Source organism: Atractosteus spatula, chromosome 5, assembly GCF_055471065.1.
Source record: "Atractosteus spatula isolate fAtrSpa1 chromosome 5, fAtrSpa1.hap1, whole genome shotgun sequence".
NCBI classification, from domain to species: domain Eukaryota; kingdom Metazoa; phylum Chordata; class Actinopteri; order Semionotiformes; family Lepisosteidae; genus Atractosteus; species Atractosteus spatula.
The window spans coordinates 14,118,433-14,142,734 of record NC_142710.1 but is presented as its reverse complement, the minus strand read 5'-3'; the positions used below and the strand labels follow the sequence as shown (position 1 = coordinate 14,142,734).

At 44.7% G+C, this 24,302-nt stretch overlaps 1 protein-coding gene and 6 non-coding genes across 7 annotated transcripts; 6 read left to right on the top strand and 1 right to left on the bottom strand.

Moving 5' to 3' along the window:
* The first annotated feature begins 202 nt into the window (after positions 1-202).
* trnaa-agc (transfer RNA alanine (anticodon AGC)) lies at positions 203-275 on the top strand. The gene has a single exon. It is a non-coding gene; the product is annotated as a tRNA-Ala (tRNA).
* A 732-nt stretch (positions 276-1,007) lies between these two features.
* trnap-cgg (transfer RNA proline (anticodon CGG)) lies at positions 1,008-1,079 on the bottom strand. Its single transcript has one exon. It is a non-coding gene; the product is annotated as a tRNA-Pro (tRNA).
* A 189-nt stretch (positions 1,080-1,268) lies between these two features.
* trnaa-ugc (transfer RNA alanine (anticodon UGC)) lies at positions 1,269-1,341 on the top strand. The gene has a single exon. It is a non-coding gene; the product is annotated as a tRNA-Ala (tRNA).
* Positions 1,342-1,744: 403 nt separating this feature from the next.
* On the top strand, positions 1,745-1,817 carry trnam-cau (transfer RNA methionine (anticodon CAU)). Its single transcript has one exon. It is a non-coding gene; the product is annotated as a tRNA-Met (tRNA).
* Positions 1,818-3,398: 1,581 nt separating this feature from the next.
* Positions 3,399-3,471, top strand: trnaa-ugc (transfer RNA alanine (anticodon UGC)). The gene has a single exon. It is a non-coding gene; the product is annotated as a tRNA-Ala (tRNA).
* Positions 3,472-3,875: 404 nt separating this feature from the next.
* Positions 3,876-3,948, top strand: trnam-cau (transfer RNA methionine (anticodon CAU)). Its single transcript has one exon. It is a non-coding gene; the product is annotated as a tRNA-Met (tRNA).
* An 8,742-nt stretch (positions 3,949-12,690) lies between these two features.
* On the top strand, positions 12,691-15,530 carry LOC148834253 (avidin-like). The gene is made up of 4 exons (XM_088916974.1): positions 12,691-12,836; positions 13,847-14,063; positions 14,533-14,653; positions 15,356-15,530. Exons 1-4 carry the CDS (start codon positions 12,744-12,746, stop codon positions 15,387-15,389), a joined length of 465 nt encoding a protein of 154 aa, XP_088773100.1. The 5' UTR covers positions 12,691-12,743; the 3' UTR covers positions 15,390-15,530.
* The last annotated feature ends 8,772 nt before the right edge of the window (positions 15,531-24,302 follow it).

Sequence of the window (24,302 nt, the reverse complement as noted above, 5' to 3'; positions counted from 1 at the left end):
CACGAAGCGTCAAAAGACAAGATGACTTGATGGAAAGAGCATTGAACTGAGGAGCACCAAAGTTCAGCTCGTACAATAGGCAACGAAGCTCCCGGCGTCTTCATCGCACTTGAAAGGACTGCCTTGCAGACCAAGGGCAGCGGGTGGTGTCCGGTAAGAGGGGCAGAGGCGGTAAGACATGATGCCGAGACGCCTGAAGCGAGGGGGATTAGCTCAAATGGTAGAGCGCTCGCTTAGCATGCGAGAGGTAGCGGGATCGATGCCCGCATCCTCCAGGTCCGAGTCTGGAGCTCTGGGAGCCGGGTGCTCTCCTTTAGCCTCTGCGACTTCTGATAGGTTCTCCTCCGCTGAACGTCCTTCAGCTGTCAAGCATTGAAGGGCCACGCCTCCTTCCCCGCCTCAGTCTGCACTGAGTGCGTCTCCGGCATTTTCTCGTCCAATTTGGCAGCTTAGCAAATGAAAAGTATATCCGAGCGAAAACAGTGCTGAGGATACTCTCACGAATCCTTAGAAGACGTGCGTTTGATCAACGATTGCTAAACATTCACATTCGAGCCATCGAGCTCATAGTTTTCCTTGAAATATTGAAAGCTGTCAGCGAGCACATCACGCTCTGCGGGACGCCCCGTATTTTGAGTACTTCAACAGAAAGAAGAGCAGACAGCTCCATAAATATGCGAGGCGCAGAGAGCGAAAGGCGAGCCCCGCACACGTTTCGGTGGCTGAGAGGGGGCAGTTTTTGCTTCTGCATTTCTCAAGTAATGACGCATGACAACAAGCGTTCGCGGTGCTCATTTACGACATAGTGGTGAGGGGTTTTCAGGACGTGTTCTCTTGAACGAGCAACGAGGTTGCCGCCTTGGACAGCTGACTGCACGCTGTCATTGTGCCACGTGTCATTGTGACCAGGCTCCTTCAGTCATCAGTCACCTTCCATCGTTTGCCGTAAGCAGACGCTGCGAGGTGATGTGGATATCAGTTCCCAGGAGTGTGGCAGAGGAGGAAAAGGGCTCGTCCGGGATTTGAACCCGGGACCTCTCGCACCCGAAGCGAGAATCATACGTCTAGACCAACGAGCCACAGCAACTCTTCCGCTTTTGTGTTGTCAGCGAGCTGGAGGACGGGGGGAGGCGTCATTCGCTCGTCCCGTCAGACCTTCATCAATAAGTCAAGAAAGCCGACTGCCTTGCAGGCGAAGGGCAGTGGACGGCGCCCGGTAAGAGGGGAACAAGCGGCACAAGGCGACGCCGAGGGGGAAGGCACAGTGAGGGGGATTAGCTCACATGGTAGAGCGCTCGCTTTGCATGCGAGAGGTAGCGGGATCGATGCCCGCATCCTCCAGGTGTACACTGAGAGTTCGGTGTGCCGAAAGGTGTCCTTTAGCCTGTGTTCGCACCTTGCGCCGAGAGTGAAGCGTTTAGCAGCCACGCCCCCTTTTCATCTGCTCTCTGGCTTAAGTGCGTCTCCGCCACTCTCTCTTGACACTTCATGTCAGCATGTCAGAGGTCCCAGTGATGTTTTTAATGGCTGAGTGAGGCCACGATGCTGACGCAGAGAGGCCATTTCAGCCAGAGAGACTTGTGCTAGGTGAGCTGTGAAAGACAGACTCGCGACAGAAACAAACCCCAAAAGTCTCGGTGAGATCAAAAGGCAACACAACACCCAGCAGAGGGCGTCGCAAGAGTAGGGACCAGGCGTCTGAAATCCGTGTGAGGCAATCTTTCTGGCCGGCATGCCGCAGCTGGCCTCGTTGGCGCAGCAGGTAGCGCGTCAGTCTCATAATCTGAAGGTCGTGAGTTCGATCCTCACACGGGGCAGGGCCGCTTGCTCTCTTGCTCTTTTCAGACACTGGCAGCAACTATTCGCTCAGAACCACCTCTGCTTGCCTACCACCTGGAAAGCGTCACCTTTACACGGGAGAGGAGCAAAGCCGCACCCCTTTCCTACATAACATTCACATTCACAATTAAGTCCAGAAATTTGCCCTGACTTTTGCTGGCGCTGCTGTCAGCCTGCCCCTGTTGCCGAAGAAAGGCTCACACAGCGTCATGACAGTTGCAAAACAATGTTCCACACTCCGTAAGCAACAACTTCAGTGTTTCAAGTCACCCGATATGCCGAGAGTCAAAGGAGCGCAAAACACGAAGCGTCAAAAGACAAGATGACTTGATGGAAAGAGCATTGAACTAAGGAGCACCAAAGTTCAGGTCGTACAATAGGCAACGAAGCTCCCGGCGTCTTCATCGCACTTGAAAGGACTGCCTTGCAGACCAAGGGCAGCGGGTGGTGTCCGGTAAGAGGGGCAGAGGCGGTAAGACATGATGCCGAGACGCCTGAGGCGACAGGGGTTAGCTTAAATGGTAGAGCGCTCGCTTAGCATGCGAGAGGTAGTGGGATCGATGCCCGCATCCTCCAGGTCCGAGTCTGGAGCTCTGGGAGCCGGGTGCTCTCCTTTAGCCTCTGCGACTTCTGATAGGTTCTCCTCCGCTGAACGTCCTTCAGCTGTCAAGCATTGAAGGGCCACGCCTCAGTCTGCAGTGAGTGCGTCTCCGGCATTTTCTCGTCCAATTTGGCAGCTTAGCAAATGAAAAGTATATCCGAGCGAAAACAGTGCTGAGGATACTCTCACGAATCCTTAGAAGACGTGCGTTTGATCAACGATTGCTAAACATTCACATTCGAGCCATCGAGCTCATAGTTTTCCTTGAAATATTGAAAGCTGTCAGCGAGCACATCACGCTCTGCGGGACGCCCCGTATTTTGAGTACTTCAACAGAAAGAAGAGCAGACAGCTCCATAAATATGCGAGGCGCAGAGAGCGAAAGGCAAGCCCCGCACACGTTTCGGTGGCTGAGAGGGGGCAGTTTTTGCTTCTGCATTTCTCAAGTAATGACGCATGACAACAAGCGTTCGCGGTGCTCATTTACGACATAGTGGTGAGGGGTTTTCAGGACGTGTTCTCTTGAACGAGCAACGAGGTTGCCGCCTTGGACAGCTGACTGCACGCTGTCATTGTGCCACGTGATGAGGATTGACCAGGCTCCTTCAGTCATCAGTCACCTTCCATCTTTTGCCGTAAGCAGACGCTGCGAGGTGATGTGGATATCAGTTCCCAGGAGTGTGGCAGAGGAGGAAAAGGGCTCGTCCGGGATTTGAACCCGGGACTTCTCGCACCCGAAGCGAGAATCATACGCCTAGACCAACGAGCCGCAGCGACTCTTCCGCTTTTGTGTTGTCAGCGAGCTGGAGGACGGGGGGAGGCGTCATTCGCTCGTCCCGTCAGACCTTCATCAATAAGTCAAGAAAGCCGACTGCCTTGCAGGCGAAGGGCAGTGGACGGCGCCCGGTAAGAGGGGAACAAGCGGCACAAGGTGACGCCGAGGGGGAAGGCACAGCGAGGGGGATTAGCTCACATGGTAGAGCGCTCGCTTTGCATGCGAGAGGTTGCGGGATCGATGCCCGCATCCTCCAGGTGTACGCTGAGAGCTCGGTGTGCCGAAAGGTGTCCTTTAGCCTGTGTTCGCGCCTTGCGCCGAGAGTGAAGCGTTTAGCAGCCACGCCCCCTTTTCATCTGCTCTCTGGCTTAAGTGCGTCTCCGCCACTCTCTCTTGACACTTCATGTCAGCATGTCAGAGGTCCCAGTGATGTTTTTAATGGCTGAGTGAGGCCACGATGCTGACGCAGAGAGGCCATTTCAGCCAGAGAGACTTGTGCTAGGTGAGCTGTGAAAGACAGACTCGCGACAGAAACAAACCCCAAAAGTCTCGGTGAGATCAAAAGGCAAACACAACACCCAGCAGAGGGCGTCGCAAGATTAGGGACCAGGCGTCTGAAATCCGTGTGAGGCAATCTTTCTGGCCGGCACGCCGCAGCTGGCCTCGTTGGCGCAGCAGGTAGCGCATCAGTCTCATAATCTGAAGGTCGTGAGTTCGATCCTCACACGGGGCAGGGCCGCTTGCTCTCTTGCTCTTTTCAGACACTGGCAGCAACTATTCGCTCAGAACCACGTGAGCCGATGGTGTGTCGTTATGAGTTGTGATTTCCAGCCTTCCTGAGTTGTCAAGTGTCAGACTGGCTGTCCACTCAGCTTGCTTATGCACTGAACTAGCCGGCTCGCATGAGCTTTAAGAGAAACAGGACTGGCAGTGGCAGGCCGACTTGGTGGACATGACAGAGTACTGCGATTTCAATGACGGTTTCTGTTACATCTTAACATGTATAGACTTGTTGTCTAAATACACCTGGGTTGTACCGCTGAAAACCAAGTCCGGAGGGGGTTTTCCAAAATATACTCCAAGAGGGTCGATCTCCTAAAAAGCTACAAACAGACGAGGGAAAATAATTTCTTAGCAGGATCTTCCAAAATTTTCGCAAACATGGAAATATTGAACATTTCATTGCAGCCAGCGATGTGAAGACTAGCGTGCTAGAGAGGCTTAACAGAACTATTGAAACAAAAACGTGGAGATACTTGACACACAAAAACCGATATATTGATGTCTTGACTGATCTTGTTTACTCTTATAACCACTGTTACCACACAACTATTAAGCGATCTCCAGCTTCTGTCGACAACTCCCTTTAGGTGTGGAGAACAGTCTACGGGGATGACTTTGTGAGAAAACATTTAATGTGGGTGACAATGTGCGGTTGTCCAAAATAAAGGGAGTGTTTGAGAAGGGGTATGAATAGACCTTCACAGGTGAAATTTTCATTCTCAAAGGGCGGACTCCGGCTCTGAGACCCTATCACAAACTGCAGGACGACACAGGCGATGACATTAAGAGCTCCTTTTACGCAGAAGACAAATCCCAATGGCGAGAGCGTCTACCGCATCCAAAAGATTTTAGCATCCAGGGGGCGTGTTAAAAACAAACAGGTAAAGTAGTGCGGCTGGAAAGATAAATTCAATAGTTGGGTAAAGGCTTCCGAGGTGAAAGAGATATAGAGTTGCTGAAAAACTGAACCCCAACAGCTTTTATGTTACACTGGCCAGTAATTCATCCTCAAAGATGTTTCCAAAGAGCACCAGCTCAGGCTTCACGGAGTATTTAGCAAAGGCGACTGACCTGGATGGGGACTGGGAAGTGGGCCAGGCAGAACGGCACTATCCACACATGCCAAGCACGTTGGACCGAGATGAAGATGTTCTGCTCATCAACGATGAAACCGAGGCTATATGGACCGGTACCGTGCCCAGAGGGTACTACAACAGCATTAGCCGGTCTGTAAGGATTGTTGGGGATAACCGGCTTGTTATGCACGCGCATGCCTGTCTGGCGGGGGTGCTGGGTTTCAGATCAGGAGTCAGAAGTGTAAAATCGTCATATCCTGTCAATATGACAGGTGGGTTTAACACCATGTATATATATACAGATATCATAGAACACCAGTTAATAGGCGACGTCTATGCACTGCTTTTACGTTGCGTGCCCTTCAAAGGCGCGGATGGGGAATTCGTCACAGTATTGTATGACAAGCCCCATTATGTGCCGGTGAGCATCGATCATTTTAACACCATCACTATTGAAATAAAGTCGGATCACAACGAGCACGTGTCATTTGCACGTGTCATCAAGAGCTACGGGGATCCTTCTTTGTATACACACTACTACAAACAACAGGCTGGTTACGGATTACCAGGATTTTCGGTACTGCCAGTCCAGTACGGCGCTGGTACAGTATAGGAGGTATTTTCAGAGTGCTATTTAGAAAAGCCGTACCTTTTCTGAAATGTGAGTTTGAAATAGCGAAACCGCATATGGCATCGGCATCTAAAAACGTCACCAAAGACGTGGTTAGCAACGTTACAAGCTCTGTCATGTCTAAAGTGGCAGCACAACAGCAGGAAGGTTCGGGTCTTGCTTACATCCGAAGGGTTGTCAAGAGAAAAAGACAGACGTCATCACTTCATCGCCAGGGCCGCCTGATAAAGCCTGATAAAAGAACGGCTAAGAGAAGAAAGACATCTCATAAAAACCGCAGACCGGCCAAGAAGAGGACCACACATGACTCAATCGATGAGACACGAAACGAGACCTATTTTAAATATGGCTTTTGTTCACGGCGGGTCTGCAGAATGTGCAAAGTCGGACATATTTCAATTAACCCCTAGCCAAACAAGCATCAGGAAAAGTTTTTACGTAGAAGTTCCGCCCCTCATGGCCCAGAAAACGCACCTCTGGAATTCTTCCTCGCCAGCATCAGAGAAGACTATTTAGATTTAAACAACAGGCTACTCCATTTGACCTGTAAACTAATGGAAGTAGATGGCGGGGACATTGATGCGGCAGCCCGAGTGAGCCTGGTGAATTACCCCTTCGCAGCCATCTTTAGTCAGGTTGACATCACTGTGGGAGACCTGCTGATCAGCCAGAACAACAACTGCTACCCTTACAGGGCCTTTATAGAGGCTGTCCTGAACTACAGCGAAGAGACGCTGAAGACGCAGTATTCAGCCGGGCTATTTTACAAAGACACAGCCGGGCAACACGAGTCCACAGCTTTGGATGGACCCAATCTGGGGTTCTGAAAAAGGGCGTCATACACGTCGCAACGCCGAAAACTGGAGCTCCTGGGTCACATTCACACAGACCTGTTTTTTCAGGACAAACTCCTGCTGAACAGCGTGGACCCGAAAATAAAACTCACGTGCAACAGGGATGCTTTCTGCTTAATGAACAACGTCGGGGAACACAAACTGAAAATACTCTCGGCATCTTTCTTTGTGAAAAGAGTCCGAGTGTCCCTGGGAGTCAGACTGGGACACACCGAAGCACTGCTGACAGCCAGTGCCAAATATCCCATAGACAGTGTGCAGATGAAAGTCTTCAGCCTGCCTGCCGGGAGCCGTGTGTGTAACCAAGAAAACCTCTTTTCTCGGACAGTTGCACAAGTAGTCATTTTGGGGTGTGTGGACAACGCAGCATTCAGCGGGAGCTTTACACAAAACCCCTTCAATTTTAAACACTACACCAGTGGTTGTCAAACTGTGGTACGCGTACCAGGAGTGGTACGTGGAGCGCCGCCAGCTGGTATGCATATGACTCTGAAACTTTGTTGTGTGTGCTGAAAAATCGGGACGAGTTTTCATGTTTTCTATTTTAATACAGTACGTGTCAAATACGCAGCCTACGTACTACGATACAGTGTGCGCTAATACTTCAGTGGACACAAGAGATACTCTGTAATTATATACCACTCTATAGGAATGCATGCTACAGACGCAAGTGACCAATTGTATTTAAAAAAAGCTACTGTATCTCCAGCAAATAGGGAGAAAGGAGAATGTGCGTGATTTTGGAACAATGCCAACATTGTAAACACAGGAATGCATAGAAATACGGTGGTAATCTTGTGAGCACAGGAAATTTATCTTTAGAAAGATAAATTGGAAATAAAGCCTCATTATTTTTTTCTTTCTGATGCACTTGTGGCACATGTTCAATCTCGTCAGTGACAAACCTACCGTCAGCAACTTGAAAATTCAGATAATCTCTCTAGTGGTTTGATTAGTTTACGGAATTTAATTGTCTTCCTGTCTGCCTGATTATGTTCATAGTAGTGAGAAAAGGAGGTGAGGCCCTTTTAGCCAGCTCTTTGATTAGTGTAGTGCCATGGTTCTCAAACTATGGTACATGCACCACTTGTGGTATGCGGAGCACCCCCAGGTAGTACGCCAGATGATCCTGGAAATTTGTTGTGTGCACTGAAAACTTGGGACGGGTTTTCATATTTTCTATTTTAATATTTAGTATTTAATAATTTCAATAATAAAATTTAATAATATTTAATAAAAGCAGTTTATGTGTCAAATTCGTAGCCTACGTACTATGATACAGCGCACACTAATACTTGAGTGGTCACCAGCTATCATTGTAATAGTAATTGCACACCATTCTATAGGAATGCATGCTACAAATGTATGTGGCCAATTTTATTTAAAAAAAACTTATCTCCAGCAAATAGGGAGGTAGGAGAATGTGCGTGATTTTGGAACACTGGAAATCTTGTGAGCACTGGAAAGCGTGATAGATAACAGAAAAATATTTAAGGACTGTTCTAGGTTAATTTGAGAAAAATACACTGAGCGTCTCTGTGTTTTGCTCTCATGCGCATGAAATAAAAACTTCTTTGAATTTCTGAGACGGACTCCTGAAACGGAAAGAAGGAAGAATGCAAGCTTGCGGATTGCTAAAGCAGGTAAGCCCCACACTTTTTGTGAAGAACTTTGTTTACCGTTGGCAAAAGAGCTGAGACGTATTATGTGTGGAGAAAAAGCTGCTAAACAGCTCGACCTGCTGCCCCTTTTGAAAGACACAGTCACTCAGAGAATTATTGATATGGCAGATGATGTCAAAAGTATGCTGATAGAGCGTGTTAAGATGAGCAGATGCTTTTCACTGCAATTAGATGAGTCTGGAGATGCCTTTGATTTGGCCAATTTTCTCATTTACGTTAGATATGAGTTTGAAGGTATGTCTCATGAGGACTTTCTGTTCTGTAAGAAACAAATAACAGGAACTACAGGAGAGCAAATATTTCACGCTGTACACACAAGAAATGTTATGGATGTGTATGTAGGACAAAGTATATTGTTTGACTCTGGATGTCTTGCTGTCTGTGGGCTAGGTGGCAAGCTGATATACAGAAACACACAAACAAGTGAAACATTAGAGCAAATCTTAGAGTAAAGTCATGTGACATTTTTCAGTGCCAAAATTTGATTTTATGCCTTTTAATCTCTTTGATCTGTTTAATAAGGGGTTATTTTGCTCTCATATTGCATGTCTATAAATCTTTACTGCAAAATTCCCCTGGCACATGTTTAAATGTTGTGAGAGGGCAGCAGGTTAAGATAAACACAAGAGTCCTGGACCACATTTCACATGTGGGGAACGAGCTGCTGTCCTCAGACACCTGACCAGCTGCTGGGTTGCTCTGATCTGCTGTCTAGGGCCCAGCTCTTCTGTATGCAGCTCTACCAGAGGGAGAAGGACCAACTGACCATAGGACTTTGAAACAGTCATTTGGGACTAATTTAAAGGTTTTTTATAAAGAGTCTCAGAGAGAGAGTGGACTTTGTGAAGTGTTTCAGGGAGAGATTTGAGTGCTTTTCAGGCCGGTAAGCAGTTTAGCTGCCCGGTAGATTAGTAAAATTAGTAATGGACTTTGAAGGAGTTAGCTAGTAGCTTAAAAAGGAATAAAGTTCTTTTATTTTGGTTTCCAGTTGCCTTGTGTTTGGTGGATGTTTTGATTTCCTGCATTGTAAATAAAGAGCTCTGGTTTGGACCATGTATCTGTGTTTCATGTGTCAGTTTTCCTGTGTCAGCCTATTTTAAGGATCCTATTATAGCACAACCACTGTAACTGGAGAGTCACTGTGCATTTAAATATATTTGCTCAGACAGATGAGAAGAAGTCACCTGCACACAACCCAGATCCCTGGATTCTGATTCATGACGAGAGTGTGGAGACCGCAGAGCTCTTCCCACTACTTGGGAGGTACCTTTCACAGAAAGCTGATGTTGGTGAAGGAATCCCGCCTCACCTGATTTCGGCATGAGTAGCCCTTGTGCATCTGAGGAACTGGGAGCTTGAGGGGCACAACAGCAAAACTGAAATCAAACTGAAGACAATAAAACTGTGTTTACTGGCCTGCTGGAGCAGAGACGCTCCCTCAGAAGACAGAAACCATGTGACTCTGAGGAAGCTGCTCTCCTGTGTTTACTGGCCTGCTGGAGCAGAGACGCTCCCTCAGAAGACAGAAACCATGTGACTCTGAGGAAGCTGCTCTCCTGTGTTTACTGACCTGCTGGAGCAGAGACGCTCCCTCAGAAGGAGGCAGTGACCATGTGAGCAGGCACAGCTCGGTGTTGTTTACCTCACATGAGCAGCCTTGCTGGGTGCCAGCAAGATAACTGCAGATAATCTGATGCTGTCAGAGTTAGAATTCCAGCTAACAAATTAATAAAGCACATAAACTAAAAACTGGGACACACAGAGAGCTCAGCACTGTGGCTTTATTGTATGAACACCCTCCTGGTGCTGAGGGAATAGACAGATCAGCCTCAGAATGAAGCCTTTGGAAGATTCATTCAGTATTTCTTCTGTACTTACTCTTTGGAAAGAGTGTTTCTGTCAGGGATTAACATCTTAATTAAACAGCACACCAGTGCTTTACATGTTAATAAAAGAATTCAAATCCAGCCCTGCAACATGCTGGAAGCCAGTGAAGAGAAGCCAACACAGGAGTAATGTGTTTTTTTTTGTGTTCATCACAGAGCAAATTGAGGTATTAACTAATTTACTAATGGTAGATAATATGAAATGCTAAAATGGTTTGGGGGGACAAATTTGTATATAGATTTTACTTTCTCAGCACTTGTAAAAAGGCTAAAATATACTTTAACATTTGTATCTGCACGCACAAACAGATCATTTTGCCCTTCGATCAGAGCAACATTCGGGCTATGACTACACTGCACTAGACCAGACTGGGACCTCTCCAGTGTGATTGTTGACCTTTTTTCTTTGATAGAAGCACTAAAATGAAAAACTAATCATTAGTTTTGAGAGAACATGAGCTGAAAAGAGTATTGTTTTACTGTCTTTAACAACACCATCAGTGTTTCGCAGTACATCATGCATGATCAAGATATTTTTGGAATACCCGGGAATTTTGGGAAGGCAACATAAGAAATAAATTGAAAATGCCAAGACAAGAAACACAACATGATGGCTGTGGAGACTTCGTTGGGTCTTAATCTTCACACACGAAGAAGCCTCCACAGCCTAAATGTTGTATTTCTTGTCTTCTCTTTTCAGCAGGGAATAAACCTTTACGTGTTCCTTTGCATCCCTGATCTCTGACCTCTAGCGTACAACCTAAAACTTTATAGCCTGTAAAAAGGGACAATACTTCACCTTACAAGGTAAGTCTACTGTTAAGGATACCTGAGAAAGATTGATCAAGATTTGCAAGATACGTTATATAGGCTGTAGTAGCATTGGTGCACAGGGAGCCTGAAGACCCCCAGCCTCAGACCCCCAGGAAAGGTGAAGAAGACGGGGAATATAAGCAGCTCCGCTTCTGTCCAGTGTGTGCACCTGGTGCACGCTTGGACCCTACTGACCAGTACTCCCAGCTCGACCTGTTCCAGCAGTCATATGGGGATCTGTTACTGTGTTTTAGAAACATAAATTGGAAATAAAGCCTCAAAATGTTTTTTCTTTCTGATGCACTTGTGGCAAACGTTCAATCTTGTATGACAAACAGACCGTCAGCAACTTGAAAATTCAGATAATCTCTCTAGTGGTTTGATTCGTTTACGGAATTTAATTGTCTTCCTGTCAGCCTGATTTTTTTCAAAGTATCAAGAAAAGGAGGTGAGGCCCTGTTAGCCAGCTCTTTGATAGGTGTAGTTAACATAAGAAGTGAAACTGGCTGTGGAGACTGGGAGTCTGGCAGCCTGATTATCATGAAACGATCAAAAGAACTAATATTTACGGGAGATTACATTGAAAGGGAGAGGAAAGTGTAATTTTAAAGGCTAAGAAAACCTTAGTACTAAGTAACCTGAGTACTTGAATTAATGGAAATACTTAACAAGACGTTTTACAGGAAGAGAGAGTCTGAAAGTTGTGTGCATATGAAATGGAGTATTTGTTATGTATGCTTATCATGGATACATTCTGGACACCTTAATCCTTTCTGAAAAGGTTACCTTTTGGATAAAATAGTAAACTACAAGGAAAAAAATGTATTGAAAAATGATGTTTATGCCATCTAAAATATAAGAGATTAATAAAATTTGCTCCTAAAGCTAGTGTATGACAGGCCATTATGATCTGCACAATTTTTACATTCTGGGAAGGTTGGAAGATCCTTGGAAAATCTTGGAAAACACTGCATCTTTTCATGTGCTACAACATGAAAAACTCGTTTGAAGGTTATTGAGAAATAAAGAGTGTTTGTTGCTTTTTCTGTTTTTGTTTTGAATATGTCTTTTTAGTGTGTGTGTACCGAGTAAGAGAAATTAAAAACGTGGTTCAAGCCCTAAACCGGCCCCACACGGTCTATACTTTACAAGATAATGCAAGATGTTTAAGGGGACATACTTTCAGGTGGAAATGGCGTCTGGATGGATAGGGCTGTAAAAGTATCCCTAAGAAATACCAAATACTTTGGAAAGCAAACTCTGGATTTTGAAATAAAGATGAATTTGCCATCATGATGATTTCTGACCAAGAGACAAATTGGAATTTACAGTGCTTGGGACTGTGATCTTCAACAATTGCCAACAGTCTTGTTATTGTATTGCTGACTCTAATTACACAGGAATAGGGCTTCATATGCTTAATATTATTACACCTGGAGTGTGACTCTTGGCAATATTGTCTTGAATTGAAAAAATGCACATCTGGATAGGTTTCTGTTAAGAAACACTGGGTGCATAACAAATTAGATATATTCCTGATCTGATTTTCATTGTGTAAGTGAGGACTTGATGACAATATGCTCTTTAAAGCACTGAAGGCGTGATCAGCTCTTGAGGAAGTTGTAATTGTAGATATGAGGGGTGAATTAATCATTTTATTGACTAAAGAGGGCGGTGATGATTTATGAACTGACAGCACGGAGCAGTTATAAGTGAGCGCAAACTGTCCCGACTCTCATTGCTCTGACAGAACAGGCTACTGCAGACAGGAGACACAGCTGAGACGCCCCAATCCTCCACAACATGTGCTCTTCCAACACGAGACTGGGAACGGTCCTCCTCTCTCTCACGCTGATCTCTTGGATCAGAGGGTACGAGTGCCTTGTCAACAGCAAGGTAAGCTGCTCGTCTGCAATTCGAACCCTGTGCCTTGTGAACTGTCCTCAAGTCCTTTAGTAGAGACCGAGCAACGCAGTATTTGATCACACTGGGGACAGTAACCCCACAAGGTCAGTAACAGTTTTGTGTCTTTCCAAATGTAATCGTTTGGCTAAAAGACCTGACATGACTTTCTTGCTAACAAGATATTTTCATTTTATTTCCACAATCACGGCAAAGATGGCTCCTGGTGAGTTTTTTTATAGAAACTTTCTGGTATTACAAATTATAACAGCATTTCTTTATAGTGGCCAAACGATAATGAAGTTTCACTGTTAAAATGATAATATTGTTATTGTACTATTTTACACAGCCTTTATGTACAGAAATGCCTCTTGTTCTCAGTTTTGAAATTGTTTCACTGAACTTTCTGGTTCATACAGTATGTTAGTGCTCATTCTGAACAAAGCTGCTGGTGTGACACTGATGAATTCTTTGAAATTGAGTTCAAAATCTTCAAAGATTCACTTCCTTCTGTCTGTCAGTGTAGGACATTCCACTCAGACTAAAGAGCCTCAGTTCCTTCAGACTGTCAGTGTGGGGCACTACCTTTAGACTAAAGAGACTCAGTTGCTTCAGCCTCTCAGTGGGACACTCCCTTCAGACTAAAGAGACACAGTTCCTCCAGCCTATCAGTGTAGGATGCTCCCTTCAGATTAAAGAGACTCAGTTGCTTCAACCTGACAGTATAAGACTCCAGTTTCTCTTGTCTGTACTGATTAGAAGCAGCTCTATCTTTTCTACAACATTGTGACCAAAAGTGTACATAATATTCAAAATGAGGCCTTACGAATGAATTATACTTTATATTTATATTTTATTCACCATTTGATTTAAATTCTGCACTTCTTGCTCTATACCCCAGCCTTTTCAATTGCTTCTATACATTGTGTAGAAGATGTTAATGGTGAAACAGAGCGTTTTCCTGATCAACGATCCCTGCAATCCCATTCCAAATGTCATTTCAGTGCAACCTTCAAGGACAGTGGAAGAATGAGCTGGGCTCCAACATGACTCTCAGTGCTCCAGATACAAATGGCTTTTTCACCGGCACCTACCACACTGCGGTGACTGCCAACAAAACTCTTGTCATCAAGCAGTCACCACTCACGGGAAACCTGAACATGTTTAGTGCCAAAACTCAACGAAGAGTGTTTGGATTCCTGGTGAAATGGACTTTTTCAGGTAGGGGAATCTTTTTCTCCAGATGTCTTCCCAAACTTTCAGTTACCTTCTCCTACCTGTTTTACTATATAGTCTGTCTGTAACAAAACAAGATTTCCTGGCTCACATTTTTATACCTTAATATTCTGCTACACAGGTTTCGTTATCTCAAAAAGGGTTTTGAGAAGTGCAGGATCTGTTGCCCTCCTCTGGCCATTCATACACCGACACTCAGCTGGGGTCTGCAGTGTAAATCCAGCCAGCGGGCAGCAGCTCTCCAGGAGTGCAGTCAGACAGCTGTGTGTTCTTGCAGCAGAGGAGGGGGCGGAGCTGCAGGCTAAGCCCCGCCCCATTGTGGAGACGTTTCATTCACAAGCACCAAAGTAGTGGGCGAACCTGATGACTGTAGGAAATGCACATCCCATTAAAAATGAAAGTGTTGAGATGATGGCACGCTGTCTCTCTCACAGCCTGTGCTGTTTTTGTGCAGACTCTGTGACCTCCTTCGTCGGGCAGTGCTTCGTGCAGAAGGATGGCTCTGAACGCCTTCAGACGACATGGCTGCTCAGGGGCTCAGCGGCCACAGAGGTGGACAACTGGTCCAAGACCAGGCGAGTTCACTGTGTGTTCATTCTGGGGAAGGGGGCGCAGTGTAATGCTCAGTAGCCTTGCTCCCATCATGCACTGAGTCATAAGTACTCAGTGTCCAGGACAATCTGGGACACTACAGGTGCAAGGAGTATACAGTGCACCTGTACAGTGTGAGCATCTCTTCGTACAGTTCAGTCTGCTCTAGCTGTCCAGTCTCTCTACACTCAGGCCAATTGGCTCAAGAGGGTGGCCTTGAGGAATCCATCAGCTTTCAGGTAATGCCAGGCTCTCCATTCCTGGGCCTGGAGGACCCGTCTTTGAGATTTCTTGGAACACAGAGCCCAGAGAGCCAGGAGAAACCTGCATGTTGGCCCAATTTAGCCCATAATGAGTTGATTGTTCTCATTAAGAGTCAAGTTACAGTGTAATGCCTGCAGATATTTCTCAATCATGAAAGAAGAGAGACTGGATAAGGACTGGATACCAACCAACCTGGACAGGGCAGAGCTAATGAGTCCTGAGCCAGGGCCTCTATCGTGCAGTGCCCCCTACTGGCAGGGCAACAATATTTTCCACATTCAGATACTTTTCACTAGGCTACTTAAGTACTGTGTAAATGTTATACTGAGCTCTCTAAAACAAGAATGTTAATTAAAACAATTACTGATAACTCTAATGACAAACATTGCGTTAACATACTTTTTGGTATTTTTCATTCACAGGGTCGGCACAAATGTGTTTACCCGTCTAAACTGAGACTTCAGAAGAAAACAAGAAGGGTGGGATTTCAGTCTACAGTTTCTCCAATAAAGTCTTGTCCCTTCATCTCTAATTGTGTCTGTATGTTGTCACCTCACCTAGAGAATTATGGCTCCACAATAAAGCGTTTTCTCATTACACGGTGTGCGATTGCCATTATTTCACTTTCTAAATCACCAGGAGGAAAAAATATTTAAGACAACTAAGTCAAAGAAATCAAATTTATCTCTACAATGCAAAAAAGGATTGGACCTAAAGAGTTCACTGGAGAGAGGAAAGTATTTCATATCCAGGCTTTGGGCATCAATTTCACAACCCATTTACCCTTAATCTTGTAAGAACATCTGCTGCTGAAATGTTGTGTCTAGTAGGACCTGGATCACGGTCATTGTTGTTATTATACTTGAATAATTATAGATAAGCTGCCATGCTTTAGACAATGCTATAGGGTGCTGAACACTCCTGTAATGATTAGCTGAGCTGATCTTATACTCCAGGCCAGACAGGAGTGGCTGCTTCTTTAAGGAAGTAATTGTACTGCTGGAGATGGGAGACCTGTGCAGTACCAGTTTACTCTCATCAGGGCTGAGTTAGCTTGTGCAGCTACTTAACACCCTAGATCACAGCTTCTAAACCAGATCCCCCAGCCTGCAAGTGTCGCAACACCTCCCAGAGCTGTTGAGCATCGTTCTCTCCTCCCACAAGGACCACAGCCTTGTTAGCTCAGGTAGACACAGTGAATCCGGGAATCACAACGTGCAATAGGGGCTGAAGAGGCCTGACAGCTGGGGACAACACTGTTCCTGTCTACAGTGAGCATGTCTACAGTGGGTCTGTCCTCAGTGGGCCTGTCTACAGTGTGTCTGTTCTCAGGGGGCCTGTCTACAGTGGGCTTGTCCACAGTGGGGCTGTCTACAGTGTGTCGGTCTACAGTGTGTCTGTCCACAGTGTGTCTGTCCTCAGTGAGGCTGTCTACAATAGGCCTGTCTACAGTGGGGCTGTGCTGTCATGTCTCCCTGCATCAAGACAACATTCAGCCCCTGATCTCCAGCCTTACATGTCCCCACGAGGCACCTGAGTGATCACTACCTGACCACCAGCCTCCACTGTCCACCACAAATACAGGTGGCCACCGCCCACCCTAGTCAGAATCTCTGCACTAGCCTGGAGCAATCAGACTCGCGTCAAGGCCCAGCACCCTGGCATCACTCCTCATCCAAAAAATACTGATCTCCCGTTACAGGGGGTGGACGATCTGACTGTGTCTCTAGCGTTTTCCTTGTCTCTCTCCACAGCTCCAGACAATTGGGACCTGTGGCTCCCTTTTTCCATCTTTGTCTCCTCTTTTCCTGCTGGGAAACTTCTTCAAAGACAGTCAGGCTGAATCTGCTGATCCTGCTGAGATACATGTTGATGTTCAGGAGCTTCAGATCTTCTCGAATATGAGCTGTGTTTCATTAGTGATCCCTCTTTTCTTCATATGCCTTTACAAGTACACCTGCTGCACAGGTTACACAAGTGTTACTGTATGTGCCACACAAGGCAGAACACACTCATATATCGTAAACTAGCACAATTAATAATGTTAAGATTATCATTATTGTAGTATAGTGGGCAGCACGGTCACGCAGTGGTGAGCATTGCTGCCTTGCAGAGCTGGGTTCAGTTGCTGGGGTTCTGTCTGCATAGACTGGTGCTCACTGAAGCTCCTGCAGTTCCTTTCCATCACCCCAGATTCACCTTTCATTCACTTTGCTAAAGGGTTTTGTTGGTCTAATCTGTCCATAAGACCTTGTTCTGAAATTCAATTGTCTCAAATGTTTCTTCACATGTTTACAGTAGTTAGTACAGTATTTAGGCAATTTACTCCTCTTTCTTGATTGAGGGTTTGGATTAGGACTGGATACTGTTCATCGACCAGAAGATCTGCTGTCCCCCAAAGACGGCTGAGGTGCCTGCTATTCACAGGGAAGGATGGTGACGTCTCCGCGCTGGTGAGCCAGCTCGCACAACCTGTAATGTCGGCCGTATGCGTTACAATAATATATTCCGCATTGCTTTTACAAATATAAAAAGAGGCGATACACAACATATCTCCTCTATAACTCTTCAATTTCCCGCAGAGCCACACAACATTGTCACAACATAGTCAACAACAGTCACTGGCTCACTTAAAGGTGTAACACGTCTGTCTTCACTCTCATGGCACGATTTCAACGTTGATAAGCTGGTCTCCGGTTACTGGCAATTGTAAACATAACCCTTGTTCCCTCCTTTGTTTAACTTGAAGGATTTCTTCACGGAATTCTTTCTCGAAACCATCACTTATAATGATTCATCCAGATACACACACTCATGCTGGAGCCAATTTTGCCAGAAACAACCTTCCAGTAAGTCTTTGGACTGCACAGAATTGTACAGTACAATACGCAGTTAAAAGTTTTAAATTTAAAGTTACTTATTGGCTGATTACTGGCTGCTGAATGCGTCCATTAATTTCTGGAGCAACCTCTCTAATTCGTGCAACTACACCGCTGCGTCGGCTTGTCATTGCTCTAGCACCGTCTGTACAAACTCCAACGCATTTTATCCAGTCGAGGCCATTCTCTTCGATAAATTCATTCAGAAGCTGAAATATGTGCTCTCCTGTAGTTCCTGTTGGTAGCGGTTTACAGAACAGAAAGTTCTCATGGGACATGCCCTCAAACTCGTATCTAACGTAAACGAGCAAATTGGCCAAATCGACTACAGACTCATCTAATTGCAGTGAAAAACATTTGCTCATCTTAACGCGCTCTATCAGCGTACTTTTGATATAATCCGACATCTCAATAAGTGTCTTTCAGGGGGGGCAGCAGGTCGAGCTGTTTAGCAGCTTTTTCTCCACACATAATACGTGTCAGCTCTTTTGCCAACAGTAAATAAGGTTTTTCAAAAATTGTGTAGCTTACCTGCTTTAGCAATCCGCAAGCTTGCATTTTTTCTGTGTTTCTGTTTTTATTTCTGTATTTATTTTAAGTTTTTATTTCATACGGATGGGAGCGGACACAAAGACGCTCAGTGTATTTTTCTCAAATTAACTTAAAACAGTTCTTAAATATTTTTCTGTTATCTATCACGCTTTCCAGTGCTCACAAGATTTCCAGTGTTCCAAAATCACGCACATTCTCCTACCTCCCTATTTGCTGGAGATAAGTTTTTTTTAAATAAAATTGGCCACATACATTTGTAGCATGCATTCCTATAGAATGGTGTGCAATTACTATTACAATGATAGCTGGTGACCACTCAAGTATTAGTGTGCGCTGTATCATAGTACGTAGGCTACGAATTTGACACATAAACTGCTTTTATTAAATATTATTAAATTTTATTATTGAAATTATTAAATACTAAATATTAAAATAGAAAATATGAAAACCCGTCCCAAGTTTTCAGTGCACACAACAAATTTCCAGGATCATCTGGCGTACTACCTGGGGGTGCTCCGCATACCACAAGTGGTGCATGTACCATAGTTTGAGAACCATGGCACTACACTAATCAAAGAGCTGGCTAAAAGGGCCTCACCTCCTTTTCTCACTACTATGAACATAATCAGGCAGACAGGAAGACAATTAAATTCCGTAAACTAATCAAACCACTAGAGAGATTATTTGAATTTTCAAGTTGCTGACGGTAGGTTTGTCACTGACAAGATTGAACATGTGCCAAAAGTGCATCAAAAAGAAAAAAATAATGAGGCTTTATTTCCAATTTATCTTTCTAAAACACAGTAACAGGTCCCCATACTGCTGGACTGCTGGAACAGGTCGAGCTGGGAGTACTGGTCAGTAGTGTCCAAGTGTGCACCAGGTGCACACACTGGACAGAAGCGGAGCTGCTTATATTCCCCGTCTTCTTCACCTTTCCTGGGGGTCTGAGGCTGGGGGTCTTCAGGCTCCCTGTGCACCAATGCTACTACAGCCTATATAACGTATCTTGCAAATCTTGATCAATCTTTCTCAGGTATCCTTAACAGTAGACTTAACTTGTAAGGTGAAGTATTGTCCCTTTTTACAGGTTATAAAGTTTTAGGTTGTACGCTAGAGGTCAGAGATCAGGGATGCAAAGGAACACGTAAAGGTTTATTCCCTGCTGAAAAGAGAAGACAAGAAATACAACATTTAGGCTGTGGAGGCTTCTTCGTGTGTGAAGATTAAGACCCTCGAAGTCTCCACAGCCATCATGTTGTGTTTCTTGTCTTGGCATTTTCAATTTATTTCTTATATTGCCTTCCCAAAATTCCCGGGTATTCCAAAAATATCTTGATCATGCATGATGTACTGCGAAACACTGATGGTGTTGTTAAAGACAGTAAAACAATACTCTTTTCAGCTCATGTTCTCTCAAAACTAATGATTAGTTTTTCATTTTAGTGCTTCTATCAAAGAAAAAAGGTCAACAATCACACTGGAGAGGTCCCAGTCTGGTCTAGCGCAGTGTAGTCATAGCCCGAATGTTGCTCTGATCGAAGGGCAAAATGATCTGTTTGTGCTTGCAGATACAAATGTTAAAGTATATTTTAGCCTTTTTACGAGTGATGAGAAAGTAAAATCTATATACAAATTTGTCCCCCCAAACCATTTTAGCATTTCATGTTATCTACCATTAGTAAATTAGTAAATGAGTTAATACCTCAATGTGCTCTTGACAGAAATATTGCAAAGGTATTTTTTTCTGGTAATAAAGACCATGCTCATCACATTCGTACTAAAGTTGTGATGAACACAAAAAAAAAACACATTACTCCTGTGTTGGCTTCTCTTCACTGGCTTCCAGCATGTTGCAGGGCTGGATTTGAATTCTTTTATTAACATGTAAAGCACTGGTGTGCTGTTTAATTAAGATGTTAATCCCAGGCAGAAACACTCTTTCCAAAGAGTAAGTACAGAAGAAATACTGAATGAATCTTCCAAACGCTTCATTCTGAGGCTGATCTGTCTATTCCCTCAGCACCAGGAGGGTGTTCATACAATAAAGCCACAGTGCTGAGCTCTCTGTGTGTCCCAGTTTTTAGTTTATGTGCTTTATTAATTTGTTAGCTGGAATTCTAACTCTGACAGCATCAGATTATCTGCAGTTATCTTGCTGGCACCCAGCAAGGCTGCTCATGTGAGGTAAACAGCACCGAGCTGTGCCTGCTCACATGGTCACTGCCTCCTTCTGAGGGAGCGTCTCTGCTCCAGCAGGTCAGTAAACACAGGAGAGCAGCTTCCTCAGAGTCACATGGTTTCTGTCTTCTGAGGGAGCGTCTCTGCTCCAGCAGGCCAGTAAACACAGTTTTATTGTCTTCAGTTTGATTTCAGTTTTGCTGTTGTGCCCCTCAAGCTCCCAGTTCCTCAGATGCACAAGGGCTACTCTTGCCGAAATCAGGTGAGGCGGGATTCCTTCACCAACATCAGCTTTCTGTGAAAGGTACCTCCCAAGTAGTGGGAAGAGCTCTGCGGTCTCCACACTCTCGTCATGAATCAGAATCCAGGGATCTGGGTTGTGTGCAGGTGACTTCTTCTCATCTGTCTGAGCAAATATATTTAAATGCACAGTGACTCTCCAGTTACAGTGGTTGTGCTATAATAGGATCCTTAAAATAGGCTGACACAGGAAAACTGACACATGAAACACAGATACATGGTCCAAACCAGAGCTCTTTATTTACAATGCAGGAAATCAAAACATCCACCAAACACAAGGCAACTGGAAACCAAAATAAAAGAACTTTATTCCTTTTTAAGCTACTAGCTAACTCCTTCAAAGTCCATTACTAATTTTACTAATCTACCGGGCAGCTAAACTGCTTACCGGCCTGAAAAGCACTCAAATCTCTCCCTGAAACACTTCACAAAGTCCACTCTCTCTGAGACTCTTTATAAAAAACCTTTTAAATTAGTCCCAAATGACTGTTTCAAAGTCCTATGGTCAGTTGGTCCTTCTCCCTCTGGTAGAGCTGCATACAGAAGAGCTGGGCCCTAGACAGCAGATCAGAGCAACCCAGCAGCTGGTCAGGTGTCTGAGGACAGCAGCTCATTCCCCACATGTGAAATGTGGTCCAGGACTCTTGTGTTTATCTTAACCTGCTGCCCTCTCACAACATTTAAACATGTGCCAGGGGAATTTTGCAGTAAAGATTTATAGACATGCAATATAAGAACAAAATAACCCCTTATTAAACAGATTAAAGAGATTAAAAGGCATAAAATCAAATTTTGGCACTGAAAAATGTCACATGACTTTACTCTAAGATTTGCTCTAATGTTTCACTTGTTTGTGTGTTTCTGTATATCAGCTTGCCACCTAGCCCACAGACAGCAAGACATCCAGAGTCAAACAATATACTTTGTCCTACATACACATCCATAACATTTCTTGTGTGTACAGCGTGAAATATTTGCTCTCCTGTAGTTCCTGTTATTTGTTTCTTACAGAACAGAAAGTCCTCATGAGACATACCTTCAAACTCATATCTAACGTAAATGAGAAAATTGGCCAAATCAAAGGCATCTCCAGACTCATCTAAGTGCAGTGAAAAGCATCAGCTCATCTTAACAGGCTCTATCAGCATACTTTTGACATCATCTGCCATATCAATAATTCTCTGAGTGACTGTGTCTTTCAAACGGGGCAGCAGGTCGAGCTGTTTAGCAGCTTTTTCTCCACACATAATACGTCTCAGCTCTTTTGCCAACGGTAAACAAAGTTCTTCACAAAAAGTGTGGGGCTTACCTGCTTTAGCAATCCGCAAGCTTGCATTCTTCCTTCTTTCCGTTTCAGGAGTCCGTCTCAGAAATTCAAAGAAGTTTTTATTTCATGCGCATGAGAGCAAAACACAGAGACGCTCAGTGTATTTTTCTCAAATTAACCTAGAACAGTCCTTAAATATTTTTCTGTTATCTATCACGCTTTCCAGTGCTCACAAGATTTCCAGTGTTCCAAAATCACGCACATACAATATGAGAACAAAATAACCCCTTATTAAACAGATTAAAGAGATTAAAAGGCATAAAATCAAATTTTGGCACTGAAAAATGTCACACGACTTTACTCTAAGATCTGCTCTAATGTTTCACTTGTTTGTGTGTTTCTGTATATCAGCTTGCACTGTATTGGGGCACCCATGCAGCGGATTTTCGCCAACCTCCCTGGAGAAAAAGGTACATATGAACAGACTGTAGCTGCCTTAGACGCTTACTTGACACCGCTGAGAAATGTGGTTTTGGAACGGCATAAATTTAGGCAGAGAACTCGGTCTCAGGACGAATCCGTTGATGCTTTTGTGAATGGCACTAAGAGGACTGGCTAAATCGTGTGACTTTGGAGTATTGGAAGCTGACTTGTTAAGAGATCAACTTGTGGAAAAATGCGCACATAAGAGACTGCGTGATAAATTGTTGCAGGAGGAAGGGCTGACTTTAGAAAGAGCCGGACGCAGTCAAGCTAGAGATACAGAAGAACGGGGGGATGGCTGACGTGAAATGTTACAGGTGCGGACTAACAGTGCACAAAGCAGATGAATGCGGAGCGCGAACAGCAAGATGTCTACACTGTAAGAAAACAGGACATTATGCACGAGTGTGTAGAAAGAAAGACGGTTCCCATCAGGAAAAGAAACTTCATACAAATAAGGAAGGGACAAAACTGCGAGCAGTTCAAGAACCTTCTTCAGACTCAGATGAATTTGTTAATTCCATTGACCCTGAAGGTAAAGAAACTGTTCGAATAAATGGCCAAGAGATAAAAATGGTGATGGATACAGGAAGTCGAAGAAACTTCATTGGAGAAGAACTTTTCAAGAAAGTGTTTGCACACAGGACTGAACTTCAGCACACTAAGAAGAAATTTTATGCCTATGCACAAATTAGTCCACTTCAGTGTGTTGGCTACTTTGAGGCACAGCTGAAATGGCAGGAAAATGTAATAAAGGACAAAGTCTATGTAATTGATGGAAATGTGGAAGCGTTGTTGGGAAGAAAAGCATGTTTTGATCTGAAGATTCTAAATGTAGAAGACACTGTCAATGCGGTTGACCAGTCTTCAGAGAGATTTTAACAGGTTGGCACAGGAATATGAGTCACTCTTTAAAGGTTTAGGACAGATCAAGGGTTACAGTCACAAGGTTACAGTAGATGAGAAAGTTTCACCAGTAGCTCAAAGTCTGAGACGAGTACCCTATCCGATGATAGAAGCTGTTAATCAGGAGTTAGATAAAATGTTGGATGATGGAATTATTGAAGATGTGAATGAAGGTGCAGAATGGATCTCAAGTATTCTGATAATACCTAAAAAAGACACCAAGGAAGTGAGGCTGTGTGTGGATTTGCCAGAAGTGAATAAAGCAGTTATCAGAGAGAGACATCCAGTACCAACGGTTGACAGCATATTGCAAGCAGTGCAAGGAGCCAAAGTTTTTGCAGAGTTAGATGCTCAAAAAGGGTTCTGGCAAGTTGAGTTGGCCCCAGAATCAAGACACCTGACTACCTTCATCACACACAGGGGTTGTTACCGTTTCAGAAAAGTTCCTTTTGGCTTCTCTAGTGCCCCAGAGGCCTATCAAAAGGCTATGGACTCGATGTTGTGTGCAATGCCAGGTGTTGTATGGTATATGGATGATGTTGTAGTACATCCAGAAAATGAAGAACAACTAGAACAGAGGCTCAGGCAAGTATTCCAAAGATTCCAAGACTGTCGTGCAGGGGCTGACTGCTGAGGATAGGGATCCAATGCGGTGCCCTTGGTAGGGTTGGCGCTTGACGTAGGCGTAGTCGGAGTAAACAGGCAGGGGTCCGAGTCCGGGAAGGCGTAGTAAAGGCGGAGGCGTAATTGATGGAGCAGGCAGGGGTCGGAGTCCGGGAAGGCGTGGAAGAGGCGTCGGAG